This window comes from Tenrec ecaudatus, chromosome 3 (assembly GCF_050624435.1).
Source record: "Tenrec ecaudatus isolate mTenEca1 chromosome 3, mTenEca1.hap1, whole genome shotgun sequence".
In the NCBI taxonomy this organism is placed as follows: domain Eukaryota; kingdom Metazoa; phylum Chordata; class Mammalia; order Afrosoricida; family Tenrecidae; genus Tenrec; species Tenrec ecaudatus.
This window is the reverse complement of record NC_134532.1, coordinates 218516947-218531937: the sequence shown is the minus strand read 5'-3', so window position 1 is coordinate 218531937 and position 14991 is coordinate 218516947. Positions and strand designations below refer to the sequence as shown.

The window sequence follows — 14991 nt, the reverse complement described above, 5'->3', positions numbered from 1 at the left end:
GTAAGCTGTAGGTTGGGCTGCTAACCTCAAAGTCAGCAACTTGAAACCGCTAACTACTCTGTGGGAGAAGACGAGGCTCTCTACTCCCATAAAGATTTACAGTCTCAGAAACCCACAGCTACAGTTCTAGCCTGTCCTGTACGAGTTGCTTGCCATCGGCTGGATAGCAGTGACTTTGGTTTGGAACCTTCAGCCAGGGGCTAGTAGAGCTGAGTGGTATGATGAGTTTGTGTATCTACCCTAGTTCCCCAAGTCAGCTATAAATAATTTTTTGTGGCTTTAGATTTATATATTTTAAGACTAGTAACAGCCATTTTTCAAACTTCCATAATATTGGGAGAGAGTGCATACTTCAAAATTGGTTTACCTGAAATATGTTTTTTAGTTTTCTGCTTGTTTAATACAATGTTTGAATTGATTCTTAGCTTTATTTCTGTACTGTTCTTTGCTATGGAGTAATTGATACCAGTTTACTGTGGTGGTTATTAGTATATTCATTTTTAAAAAAAGGCTTCAGTGCTTAGTTTTTCAAATAACTAGTGCTTTCTGTTTTCAAGTCTCAAAATTAATATGTGGACATTTATCTTACATTTAGGATTTTATGAAAATGGACAATAATGAGGCATTTGTAGGCTTTGAACTCTGTCAGCCTCCGCTCTCCAGTGTTGCTCAGAAGATTATGTCTGCTATGCACTCAGTTCACTTAGTGGATTCTGAAAATTTGACAGAGAGTGAAAAGAGTGAGTAATTTTTTATGAACTTTGCTGGGTTTTGTTACCTTGAATGTTCATTCTAAGACTTGAAAAGGTCACAGAATTTTTCCATACAAGGATAAGTAGAGAAGTATAGCTACAAAGAGACAAACCATTATTAAACAAACAGCAAGAATGTGAAGTTACTGTTTCTCGACACAAGAATAGAAACCTTTATTAAATAAAATTATCGAATTTGTGAAGCTATTGTTTCTCAGCAGCTCCTCCATCTAAGTCTACACATTTCCTTTTCCATCTCTAACCCTTGCTGAAGAATCCTTGCTGAAGAATACACCTAAACTGTATTTTTTTTAATGTGTTTTATTTTGGGAACAAAAAGTTTGAAGGTACAAGAGCAAGGCTGTTGGGAGATTGGAGTAAGGTTTCCTAATGAAAAGTTCTCCTAGTACAGCGCTTGGTTCCCTTAAAGAGTGAACAAGTATGTTGTGTCATCATAGAATAAAATCTGGCATAGCTTTTCAGACCTTTTCTCACCAATGCAGTTTTTAATTTTCTGGAAATTTCTTCCTACTAAGTCCCTCTGATTTTTCTTCAAGAAAATCTTTTTACCTTTGGAGTTCTATAAACCAGTTACTAGAACCTGAGCTAACCCATCACTCTCCCTAGAACATAACTGGCCCTGCACGTCCCTTTGGAAGCCACTGTGATTGGATCTTTGTTTTTTGAGGCAGCCTCATGAGATTAAGACTGCATTACTGAGAGGGCTTGTCTGTAGCCATTCACAGACAGTATGCTTGACCATGCTGTGGAATAAACCTGTGTATGTTTTAACTGGAACCTTACTTAATAAAAAAATACTAATTTTTTTTTTACTTTTCAGTCTAGAACTTTGTAGGAAAATGCCATGCCTACAAATAAATGAAACTCAGTCTCCCTTTATAATGCCTCCTTTCTTGGCTCTGTGCTCTTGAAGCTGCTTACTGAATGTCCAGGGATTTCCTTAGAATCTGTATTGTGTATTTAAGTATCCTCAAAAGAGATTTTTTTTTTAATCATTTTATTGGGGCTCATACAACTCTTATAAAATCCATACATCCATCCATTGTGTCAAGCACATTTGTACATTTATTTCCCTCATCATTCTCAAAACATTTGCTTTCTACTTGAGCTCTTGGTATCAGCTCCTCATTTTTCCTTTCCCAACCCACTCCCTCCTCCCTCATGAACCCTTGATAATTTATAAATTATTATTATTTTGTCATATCTTACACTGCCCGATGTCTCCCTTCACCCGCTTTTCTGTTGTCCCTTACCCAGGGAAGAGGTTATATGTAGATCCTTGTAATCGGTTCCCCCTTTCTACCCCACCTTCCTTCCACCCTCCCAGTATCGCCACTCACCACTAGCCCTGAAGGGATCATCTGTCCTGGATTCCCTGGTTTTCAGTTCCTATCTGTACCAATGTACACCCTCTGGTCTAGCTGGATTTGTAAGATAGAACTGGGATCATGATAGTGGAGGGAGGAAGCATTTAAGAACTAGAGGAAGGTTGTATGTTTCATTGTTGCTACACTGAACCCTGACAGGCTTGTCTCCTCCCCGTGACTCTTCTGTAAGGGATGTCCAGTTGCCTACAGATGGGCTTTGGGTCCCCAGTAGCGCTCCTCCTCATTCACAATGATATGATTTTTTTGTTCTTTGATGCCTAGAGATGGACTTTTTTATGGTCTTTTAATTTTGGCCCTCAAGTCATTGAACTTGAACATAGGTTTCTGCTGTGCACAGTGGACAAGAGAAGTGTTTTGCTAATATATGTCGTAGTAGAAATACAAGCTTTATGTGACAAAGATCCGTGTATTTGTACACATAGGTGTTTATTACATTAATCACTGCCATCGAGTTTATTACAACTTTTGTTGACTTTATATATGGTTTCTGAGGCTCTAAATACTTGTAGGAGCAGACAGCTGCATCTTTCTCCTGCAGAGTGGCTGGTAGATCCCACCCAGTGGTTTAGTGTTTACCTGACAATGACACCATGGCTCCTAGTTTAGGACATTAGGTGATATTATAATAAAAAAGGTGTGAGTAACATGTTTAAAAGTGTAACTGTAATGTTTGGAACTCCAGGAACAGTTTAAATTTTAAATGTTTCTTACATAGTAAGGTGAATGAAACAAGTAAAATTTTATTTTAGGTGAAATTAAGTATTAAGCAAAAGCTATTATAAATGCTATTTGTTGATTAAGATATAGTAACATTTAACATTTTCATCTTGGCACATTGAGGTATCTATGTATGTCTTATTACAGTAGATATTGCTAGTAAATAATAAACCAGTAAGAATTTTGGGGTGTGGACTTTTTTTCCCCCCACCACTGAGTCTATAATTTAGCTTCACATTTTCACAATTGTGCATTTATGGTAACATGTTTAAGTAACATTCAAGCTACAGTGAAATATACTGTAAATTACTGTTACATATACTATAATAAAGAATTATCTGTTGAACATTTAAATCACTTCTATATTGTTACACCAAGAAGTAGCTTTATCATTATTATCAAGTAATATGGGGGTCGGGGGTGGGGTGGGGGAACTTCAAAGTTTGCAAAAACTCCATTATCTTAATTCCATTTTCCATAAGCATTTTGAAGCCCTCTCATATATTCGAATTTAATTGTCACTCACTTGGCATTTTAATGTACAAAAATCCAGTCTCCCATCTTAGCACGAGCGTGAGTCACACCTGACGACTGTCTACGTGTGATGGACTCAGCATGACTTTTCCTCTCTGTTCTATTAATAATTAGATAGTAATAACTACTGTTGAGAGCTGGAGTTTTCGAATGATTCTTTGCATTGAAACTAGGTACTTGTTTTTGTTTGGTTACTTCAGGTTTAATTGTAGGTTCCGAGAAGGCAGTGCTAACTGAAAGGCTTAGACAGTTGTTTCTTTTACTCCAGGAAGATCACTTAACGGCAAATACTTGAGGTTTCTCAAATGATGCAGAGCAATGATGCCCCGGTCTGTGATATTCCCACAGGAAATGATTTCCATTTCCAAGATGCTTTCCCGTACAGTTTCAAGTTGACTGAGCCTCTCTAAACAGTCATCTTGATGTAATGACACTTGCATAGTTTTATTTTTTTCAACATGAAGCAGGTCCTCCATGTGGTCAAATCCAATGTTCATGACACAGGAGCCAGTTGCTTCTATTGCTTGAATCTTATATTTGTCCAGAGGGCCAGTTGGGAGGTTGTTGTAGGGTCCTGCCACCGCTCCTGGCCATGATACTGCACCATGGCCCCACAGCGCAGCAGCCACTCGGACGCCGCCCTGTCTGCGCCCACGTCCCTGATGCGCTCGTGATCCACCTTTTAAAATACTGGAAGGATCTGGAGTCGGATGACTGGGAGTTGCTTTAAGCTGCAGAACTTCTGGGAGATTTTTCCCAGCAGCATCTTTAATCACGTCGGCGGGAGGGAGTGCCCGCATCTACCGCGCCGCCAGGGCTGCCTCTGGACTTCTTACCTTGATAATATTTTGGAGAGAATGGAGGCAATATTGAAGATAAATATTCAACATCATAGTTAAGATAATAAACGTGAAAGAACTTTCTCCTTTATACTTAGCTTTCTAAAGCAAAGAACAAGCGATACTTCAGAGGCACAAGTATGCGTCCCTTCATAAGCTTAATTAAGAATGAAATGCCACTGGAGGCTGCTACAACATGGGTCTATTGAGAACCACTCTTGTGGTCATCAGCCCATTTCATGTCAGCTCTAGTTGTGTTCTTGAACTAGCTCTTAAAATCCCAGTTTTAGTAAATATTACTCAGAAGATAGGGGGAAACATAACATTACTTTTCTGCCAGGTGTTTTTGGAATTAAAGAATTTGAATAATATTTTTAAGAATGTTCCATCTATTGCTGCATAACAGCAATGCTACGGTTTTCAAATAATAGCAACAACAAAAAACCACATTGCCATCAAGTCAATTGAGATTGATAGTGACCCTCTAGGACAGAGGAGAATTGCTCTGTAGGCTCCATCTCTATGGAAGCAGACGGCCACACCTTTCTCCCACGGAGCTGCTGGTGGATATGAGCTCTGGCTTTTGAGTTCGCAGCCAAGAGCTTAGCCACGACACCAGCAGGGCTCCTCCACTACAAAGTTAGTGACTTGAAACAACACTTTGTGTATCAGGCCAGACTACTACAATCAAGGTTTCTGCCGGGGCTGGTCTCCTCTGAAACTCGAATGTGGAAGGATTTGCTTCCAAGTTGACCTGATTGCTGGCAGAATTCCGTATTTTTGCATGCTTTTGGAGAGAAGGCCTCCATGTGTTGCTGGCTTCAGCTTCCCTCACTTCCTTTCCTCATGGCCCTCTCACTTGGCAGCTTGCTCTGTCAAAGCCAATAAGTGTCTAACAAGGCTGACATTCGTTTTATGTGGTTACACACCTCCATCCTATTGCCTTTGCTATGTTTGTTGGTTAGAAACTATTTGCTAAATTCTACTCATACTGAAGAGGGGATTTCTCAAAAGTGTGAATACCTGGAAGCAGACCACCTAAGAGTCTGACCCCCATACACTCCCACCAGTTTTCCTTATATTTCATGGGAGTCTGAATTAACGCTGCATTGTTATTGGCTTATTTGTTGGTGATGATCAACTCAAGACTGGTTGATTCCTAGACTCTTTTGATACTTTTCTTTCCTATAAGTAAAATATTATAAATCTGAATTTTAATAGCTTGCTTCATATCAAATAAATATCATAATTGAAAACAAAAATGGAATAGCAATACATAAAATACAAACACTTGCTTTTGTAAACCCAAGGAATATGAAAACTCCCTATCATTTTGAAGCCTAATTTTTTATCTGTTAGACTGAACTATCTCAAAATACAAATCCAGTAAAGATTAGACTGACCCTTTCCTGATAATAACATTTTGCAACTAGCATAGCTCCTTATTTAAAAATCCTTATTTAAAAATGTGAATGTCCATGTAACTACTTAAATTGCTAATGCTTCAAAGTTTCCTTCTCAGTGACAAACCTGTCCTCACTTAAAGGTAACCATTCTTCTGTCTTTTCTGGCACCTACATCCCAATCACCAACATTTTCTATTGTTCCCAAGACCTTTTTGGCAGAAATGATGTGTTGTCCCCCACAGCAACATTCATTGTTTCCTTCTCAGCCACCCCGTCAGACTGAGTCTGTCTCATTGCATTCAGGTGTGACCGCGTAGTCACATTCTTATCAGAATATGAGTTCCAGTGGTGTGTGCCATTTCCAGGCTAGGCCTGCGGAAAGTAGACTTGCCACCTCTACTGCTTTTCTGTCAGCTGGAACCTGAAACGAGGGCCTTGTGAATGATGACAGCGTCGTAGAAGATTGTGGAGCACCATGCTGGAAGAGCCTCGAGGCAGTTTCCCGAGTGACTTCATGAAACCCAACTGTACCATTGACTGGGACAGCTCACTTCAGAACATGAGAGAAATAAATGCCCTTTTTGGAAGCCACTGATGCCGAGTCTTTCATTACTACTACCTAGCTCTTTTCTTTCATTCATACAACATAGAACTGTAACCAAAATTGAGTCCACCAGACTCAAATGTTCCATTTTACTCAGTAATGTTGAAAGTCTCTGGTAAATACTAGGGTAGGGGTAATTTTCAGGGTCATTTTAGGGACTTCATTTGATCTGGTGCTAGGCTTATACATATGATTGAGTACTTATTTATTGGTGTATGTTTTTTATTTATATCAATACCGATACTAAAAAGTAACAACTCCAACTCATTGCTATCAAGTTGATTCCACCTCTGATCTCACAAGACAGGGAAGAAGTGCACCTGTGGGTTCTGAGATTGTAACTATGGGAGTAGAAAGCTTCATTTCCATCTATGGAGCAGCCAGTGGCTCTGAACTACGGACCTTTTAGTTAGGAGCCCAGTGTGTAACCCACCAAGGCTCCTTTCTCCTTCCATGTGTATAGAAATAAAATTTTTTAGTAAAGACTTCCTAGGATTCTTTTTCATTTTATCTTAGAGTTTATAGGTAAATGTGGTATTTTCCACTAATACCAACAATTTTCCAATCGCTTCTTGGCCGTTTGGCTAAGATCAAGTATAAAAAATTTTTATAAACATTACCCTTAGGGGCCTAAGACCCCTTAAGGTAAATATATGTTCAAATCCCTTTCAGCAATATGAAATGTTAATTTTACTCCCATTCCTTATTAAAGTCTGTCAATTCAGGGACAGGTATGTGAAAGTAAATGACTGTGTATCTTTGTGATTGTGTATTCTAATGAATATGTGGATTCTATTTCTGCCACATCAAATTCAAAATCCTTATGCTCATTCAATTACTTGCAGAGACTTAAGATTTCAGCTCCCATTGTCACTTCTTTCAGTTAGGGTCTTATGTGTTTCCACTTAAACAGATTTTTTTTTTTTAATGTTTGTGGGAATTTTAAGTTGTGTCTCAGTTCATCTAGTGCTGCTATAACATATCACGGGTGGGTGACTTTTAACAGACGTTTGGTCACTATTCACAGGCTAGAAGTTGAATTTAGGGTGCTTCCTCTCAAGGAAGGAACCCTGTCCACTCTGGAAGAAGGTCCTTTCCTTTTGAGCTGCTGCTCCCGGGGAGTGTAATTTGGTTTCACATCCCTTCCCCCATCTCTATTGCTTGCTTGTTTGATCTTGTATCTTTTGAGTCAAGATACATGCTACATTAATTCTGCCTCATTCACAAAACCAATTCCAAAATAGGATTTTAACCAGAGGCATAGAAGTTAGGGTTTATAACATCTTGGAGCATGTAATTCATAACATTTTACCCTTTGGCCTCCCAAGGTTGATATCTTTGCCATATGTAAAGTTTCTTCACCTCATCGCATCACATCAACCTCAGAGTCTGAACTCCAAGGCCAACGACTTATTTCTGAATCATCTAAATCAAAGGTTCCCAAATTTGACTTGGCCTACCACTCCCTTTTCATGAAAAGAAAAAATGGTGCTCCCCTAGTTTTTGTACAATAACCCATAATGTGGGATAAAGCATAGGTATCCGGTTTGGCACCCTCCTCCCCCGTAGACTGTTCCAGTGCCTTACTCCCAGGGGGCAGTATTGCCCACTTTGGGAACCACTGATTTAATTCCTTCCTGGGGCAAAATTCCTCTGAACCTGTGAAACCTGGACTCTAAGTTACCTGTTTGGAAGTACAATGGTAGATGGGGTAGATAATTTCATTACAAATGGTTGAAATTGGCAAGAAAGATAGAATTATGGGTGCCAAGCAAGTCTAAAACAGGTCAATTTACGATAGCCCTCAAGATTGAACATAATTTGTTCTTTGAGCCCATTTGGGCAATGACCCTCTCAGACACTGGGTGTCGGCCTTCTGGGCTCTGCTGCAGGGAGGATTGTTGCTTTTCTTGGAGGACAATGGATGTAATTCCTTTGGTCTATTTCCTGCCTGAAGAATTTCAAGAAACAGGCTGTTCTCTTGTCCTTTATGATTCCTTTGATCTAAGCTGTTTTCTGCTGTGGTCCTTGGTTAGGTTCATGAGACACAGACTTAACCCCTTTAACAAAAGAGTATGTAGCCACATCTTGGGTCATAATTTGAGGACACTATAAAGGGCAAAGAGACCACCCAACTTTATATTTCAAAGGTACCAATTGTTTGGTCTAACTTGCCCAGTTGTATGCATAAGAGGCTATTGAAAATACCATACCTCGAGTCAAGCACACTAGTTTTCAAAGTGGTATCTTTATTGCTTTTAAACAGGTGCAGATTTATAATTTACAACCTATTTGGGGTTGGGGGGGGTGGCAGTTGGGGACAGTTCAGTCCATTACAGTTTCTCAACTTTTGTTTGCCTTCAGTGTTTTGCTACTTTGGTCATTTTTTATTCACCATCTCTGGAATTTTCTCAGCTTTTGTCCCTGTCTCTGTAAAACTGATTTTCTAAATGGCATCAGCTCCTCCAGACTGATCTGGCTTCAGTCTTCTTTCATTCTATGTTCCACTGTTTTCCCGCCTTTATTTTATGCTCGATTCAGGTTTGACTGCAGCTTTCAAATACCTGACACGTCTCTGTCTTCACCCTTACTCTGTTCTGTGTGCCCTTCATTCCAGTTCTGCACGGTGACAGCATCATTAAGTATTTTGCAAGGCCTGCTTTCCATTACCTGAGTATTGAGATTGGGAAGTAAATATTTTCACTGTTTAATCCATATGTATGTAGCTCAGTTTTCTGTGTTATGTTTTTGCTTGATGATGTCTTGATCACAGTAAGCAAATATTTTAGATTGGATTGTTATTTGATTTAAAAGATATCATCTCACACTAATAAAGGTTGTAGATCCATGAAAGCAATGAATAGAATTCTCTAACATCTTCTCAGAACCCCTACATGTACAAGTCGTGATGGCTGTGATATCTTCTACATGAAGCTGACAGATGCTGATGAAGAAGAATAGAAAGGGATCCAAAGGGATTAATCTGGCTGAACCAGCTGGCCTTGATGAGGACAGTCAAACAGGATTGTAGCCCTCAAATACAGATAGCAACTCGATGTAAAGATCCAAATCCTCACAATTGGACCCATAGGTATCATCGTGATAAATAGAGAAAAGATCGAAGTTGTCAAGTATTTTGTCTTGCTTGGATCCACAAGCAATGCTCATGGAAGTAGCAGTAAAGAGATCAAACAACACATTGCATTGGGTAAATCTGCATAAGACCTCTTTATAGTGTTTAAAAGGAAGGATGTTACTTTGAGCACTAAGGTGCACCTGACTCAAGCTATATTTTCAGTTTCCTTAAATGCATGTGAAAGTTGGACATTGAATAAGGAAGACTGAAAAAGATTTGGTGCGTTTGAATTGTGCAGGCAAAGCATTTTAAAATTACCATGGGCTGTCAAAAGGACAAACAAATTTGTCTTGGGGGAGTAATGGCCAGACCAGCTCCTTAGAAGCAAGGATGGCAAGGCTTTGTCCGTCTTACATACTTTGAATATGTTGTCAGGAGAAACCAGTCCCTAGAGAAGGACATCATGTTTGATAGAGGGGCAGCAAAAAAAAAAAAAAAAGGCCCTTCAGGAGATGGACTGACACAATGGCTGAAACAATGGGCTGAAGCATAGGAACAATTGTGAGGATGGCTCAGGACCTGGCAATGGTTTGTTCTGTTGTGCATGGGGTCATTATGAGTTGGAAGCAACTTGATGGTCCCTCATACCAACAAAATCTTTGTTGCAACCACATCACATCCAAGTTTTCCTCAACCCAATCCTTTATTCCCGCCCCCTACCCCCCAAGGCACTCCAGTAAACTTTTTGCACACAAATCCGAGTGATTCCCAGGGAACTGACCTGAAAGTAGACTTGGTGTTGGGAGTTGCATAACCCCCAGGCTGGCGGACATACTGATAGTCTCTGGCAGGTGGCAGCATTGCAGTTCAAACTTTCACTAGGGGTGGATGGTCTGGTGTAAAGCAGAAGCAGTAGCACTGCTGGGACAATGTACTAAGTATTCAAAAAGGACAGGGCATTGGGAGACAGTGGAATTCAGTAGCTATAGTGGGGACAATAGATTCTTTGGAAAAAGATAATGACTGAGGATGATTACTCAGCAATTAAAGGCTCAATGTGAGGGCCAGAGGGTTTTCTTGGCAGCCTACAAAGAGAATCATTAACTGCAGCCACAGGCCCTGAGACTTAATCCTGAAAATTGAAGAGCTTCACAGAAAATGGAGGCGTTCTCAACCCTGGCATGCCTGTTTCCTCAAGGTCAGGACCTTGATCAAAAAGAAAGAGGACCAGACCCTGAAATATGAGATGGGAGTATTTGGGTTGATGCTTTCAAATCTAGATTCATCATACACCTGAACACTCTGGAACTGCAGAACAGCCTGCTCCCCCGTTAGGCCAGTGCTCCTCTTTTGCAGGGAGACAATGCAGAGACAACTGTCGAAACATAAGAACAAGCTCCCTCAGGATCTGTCACACCTCCTCTCTTGGCCATTAACTTACAACATAACCAGACAAAGAGTTACTGGGTCAGCTCAGGGAGGGTAGGAGAGAGTCCAGTTCAAAACAAAAACCATATAGTCACTTGAACAGGGAGCGCTTATAAAAAAAATATTAAGTAGTGCAATTCATCAAAAGGCTTAAAGAATAACAGATATTGGGAGCAGCTGCTTACTCAGTAAGACTGAGGTAAAGAGAGGAGGGATATCTTTGGAAGGAGCACTACCCTCATGGCTGAGATTCTGACCTCCTTGGAGAGTGTGTTAGTCTGGGTTGACTAGAGAAACAAATCCAGGGACACTCATGTGTATAAGAAAGAACTTTATATCAAAGAGCAATTGTATATTGAGAAACATCCCAGTCCAGTCCAGATCAAATACATAAATCCGGTTTTAGCCCATATGCCCAGTACCAGTCTAGATTCCTCTTCAGACTCACATGAAATGACGCCAAGTGCAGGATGATCACAGGTCAATGGGTGGAAAGTCTTGTGGATCCAGTGGTTGTGGAAACATCTTAGCACTGCTGTGGGTCTCCACCTGGCTCCTCCAGTTCCAAGGCTCTGGCTGCCATCAGCATTGTTCAATATGGCTTGTCAACAGGAATGTTTCATAGGGAGTGAATGAGTGTCCGTCTCCAGCGAGCTATTTATTTCCTTAGAGCAGTGGTCCTCAACCTTCCTAATGCCGTGACCCTTTAATATAATTCCTCATGTTGTGGTGACCCCCCCAACCATAAAATTATTTTCCTTGCTACTTCATAACTGTAATTTTGCTACTGTTATAAATTGAGCAATCCCTGTGAAAGGGTCATTTGACCGCCAAAGGGGTCGTGACCCACAGGTTGAAAACTGCTGCCTTCAGGGAATCCATGGCAGAGGATACCTTCAGGACCAGGGGTGTGAGTGGCGATACTGGGAGGGTAGAGGGAGAGGGGGTTGGAAAGAAGGAACCAATTACAAGGATCTACATGTGACCTCCTCCCTGGGGGACGGACAACAGAAAAGGGGGTGAAGGGAGACGTTGGACAGGGCAAGATATGACAAAATAATAATTTATAAATTATCAAGGGCTCATGAGGGAGTGGGGAGCGGGGAGGGAGGGGGAAAAAAAGCGGACCTGATACAAAGGGCTTAAGTGGAGAGCAAATGCTTTGAAAATGATTAGGGCAAAGAATGTATAGATGTGCTTTACACAATTGATGTATGTTTGGATTGTGATAAGAGTTGTATGAGCCCCTAATAAAATGTTTTTAAAAAAAGAAAGAAAACTGCTGCCTTATAGCCTCCAAATGAAGTGATCAAGCTGTGACCTGATTGACAGACTAACCTCTACCCCTTCCTTCTTAATATCTGCAAGTTGACAACAGATTATGTAACTACCACAGAGAGGGTATGGGTGTAGCTTACTGTATTGCCATGAAGCTTACTGAGCTGCTATAGATGAAGTCTGGCAAACAAGGGAGCATCTACAGGGTATAGCTGACTGGGGCACCTGTGTGATTCATGGGAGGTTGCCCATAGGGATCTACTGCAATTTGCTGGAAAGCTGGCTGGAGGGACTTCAAACCAGATTGGAAGCCCCTTGAAGGGATGCTGCAGAAACTAGCTAGGTATGAGTGCCACTGGGTGTGTAGCACACTATCCAATAGAGCCAGCTGCAGGAGCAACAAGAAAAGCACATGAACTAGGAAGACAAGACCCTTCCTTTTACAGTGTCCCTCCAGCACCATCTACTGACAAAGCTCGACATTGTGCCAGTTAGTAAAGGAGAAATTTGTATAGTCAGGATCTAATATTACAAACAGGATAATGAAGGGTGGATTTGTAACAGAATTAATACATTGATAATTTGCACAAGGAAGAAAGAAACTACCCATAAATAACTTGTAGAACCTAATCAAATATTTGCAAGTAGGGCCTGAGAGTGCTTATGGGACTGGATGCTGAGGGGGCCGTATCAAGAGAAATGGAACAGAGGCTGGAAAAGGAAGGTTGACTGATGTGGAAGCACACTGTAGGGATGTCAGACCTAACACTGACAAGGCTTCCCATGCTGCTAGAGTGGCCCGTGGTCCATTAGAGGAGATGGCCCACACTGAAGTGAAGTAGAAGGTTTAGAATTGCCATGAAAGATGGTGGGGGAAAAAGGTAAAAAGAGATTGGCTTCACTATAGTTTTATGTAAGGCTGGAAAGCTCAGCTGCTACCAATGGTCAGCAGGAAGGCTGAGAAGATACTTCATTTACCAAACATTAATGACTGCTCTTGTGGAAGAGATACCAATGTCACTGAGAAACTCGAGGCCGGGGCTGATGGTAGAAGATGCTCTCTGGTAATGGGGTGGGGATGATCAGGTTTGATAGCATCCTGAAATAGAGACCAGGTGGTAGTATTTAACTATCAGAAGAAGATTAGAAGCAATTGTTAAGAGTAGTTTCAGACCTAGAACTGGTTGTCTGAAAGCAAGATCAGGTCCCCGGGAGGAAAGACCAGGCAGTATCATGACTGGTATATCAATATGACTGGTATATCAATAATTCTTGAGGAGGCCGGGAAAAAAATGGCGACCCGATAGGACTCACCTGTCCGGATCTCCTGCTGCCAGACCAGAAAATAATTCTTCCTCTGGTCCCTCCCAGAGTGTGGCCATTTTACCCTGGAATTTATACAGAGAAATAATTAAACATTTTAAGATCAGTTGGGCACGTGACCCAATATAACAGCAGTACCCAGACCCTTGAAATGCCAATATGGGCCCTTTGTTAGAGGGATGGCATAAGAGATCAGTAAATAAAGAGTGGATTCAGATCAGACTCCTAGTGGGTTTCTTGGGCTCACGAACCCACTTGGTAGCCATTTTCAAATAACTATGTTATTGGAATGGACATAGTTTGTTGGTAGCACACCCAGATATCTGGTCTTGGTCTGTAGGATAAGAGCCATTATAATGAAGAAGGATAAGTGAAAGATTCTAAACTTGTTTCCTTATAGCCAAGAGTAAATAAAAAGCAATATGGCAAACTAAGAGGAATAGAAATTAGTGCTATCCATAAAGGCTTAAAAGGATTCAGGGCAGGAGGGTAAGGGGGAGAAAGGGGAAACTGAACACAATGTTCTGCATATAAGCCCCTCCCTGGGGGACGGACAACAGAAAAGTGGGTGAAAGGAGACATGGGTTAGTGTAAGACATGAAAAAAAATTATAAATTATCAAGGATTCGTGAGGGAGGGCAAGGAAAAATGAGCTGATCCAAGGGCTCAAGTAGAAAGAAAATGTTTTGAAAATGATGAAGGCAACAGATGTACAAATGTGCTTGACACAATGGATGGATGGATGGATTGTGATAAGAGCTGTATGAGTCCCCAATAAAATGAAAAGAAACCTTAAACCTAAACTATTCTCTGAAGTCTTTTTTAAAAACATTTTATTAGGGGCTCATACAACTCTTATCACAATCCATACATATACATACATCAATTGTGTAAAGCACATCTGTACATTCTTTGCCCTAATCATTTTCAAAGCATTTGCTCTCCACTTAAGCCCTTTGCATCAGGTCCTCTTTTTTCCCCTCCTTCCCCACTCCCTCATGAGCCCTTGATAATTTATAAATTATTATTTTGTCATATCTTGCCCTATCCGGAGTCTCCCTTCCCCTCCTTCTCTGTTGTCCGTCCCCCAGGGAAGAGGTCACATGTAGATCCTTGTAATCAGCTCCCCCTCTCTGAAGTCTTTAAAACCAAACATAGTTTAACAATTATTAAAAGATATCTGCATTAAAAAATGAAAGACATCTGCCTTGGGAAAAATAAAAAAAGGATTCAGGGGAGGGGGCATTTTCTATCATATCTCCGTTTAATTCTTCATTATATTTATATAAGTCCTACAAAGGATAACATGATCTACCTCACACTCCACCAAGTAACTTCCCTGATGACAGCTGCCGCACCGAGTGTGGCATAACAAAGCCTCCAAACCAGACCCATTGTCGTGCAGTGGATGCCAATGCACACTGACCCAGAGGACAGAGTGGAACAGCTCCATCGGGTCTCTGAGCCTGAAAGCCTTCACAAAAGCAGACTGCACTCCCTTCTCCCAAGGTGCAGCTGGTTGAAACACTGATCTTTCTTTCAGTTGGCAGTTGAGTGCTTAATCCATGGTGCCACCTTGCTTTCTTGAGCTACCCTCTGAAATCTTTTGTTCAGCTCTTGTACTT

General features: G+C 40.9%; 1 protein-coding gene and 1 pseudogene across 1 annotated transcript in view; one reads left to right on the top strand and one right to left on the bottom strand.

Moving 5' to 3' along the window:
* The first annotated feature begins 601 nt into the window (after positions 1–601).
* The window catches only part of POLN (DNA polymerase nu), a 170886-nt gene continuing 156496 nt past the window's right edge, over positions 602–14991 (top strand). Inside the window, exon 1 of the mRNA XM_075543610.1 lies at positions 602–740. Within this exon, the coding sequence (XP_075399725.1) occupies positions 602–740 (139 nt within the window). The remainder of the gene's footprint in view (positions 741–14991) is intronic.
* On the bottom strand, positions 3604–4178 carry LOC142443110 (ATP synthase subunit s, mitochondrial pseudogene; annotated as a pseudogene).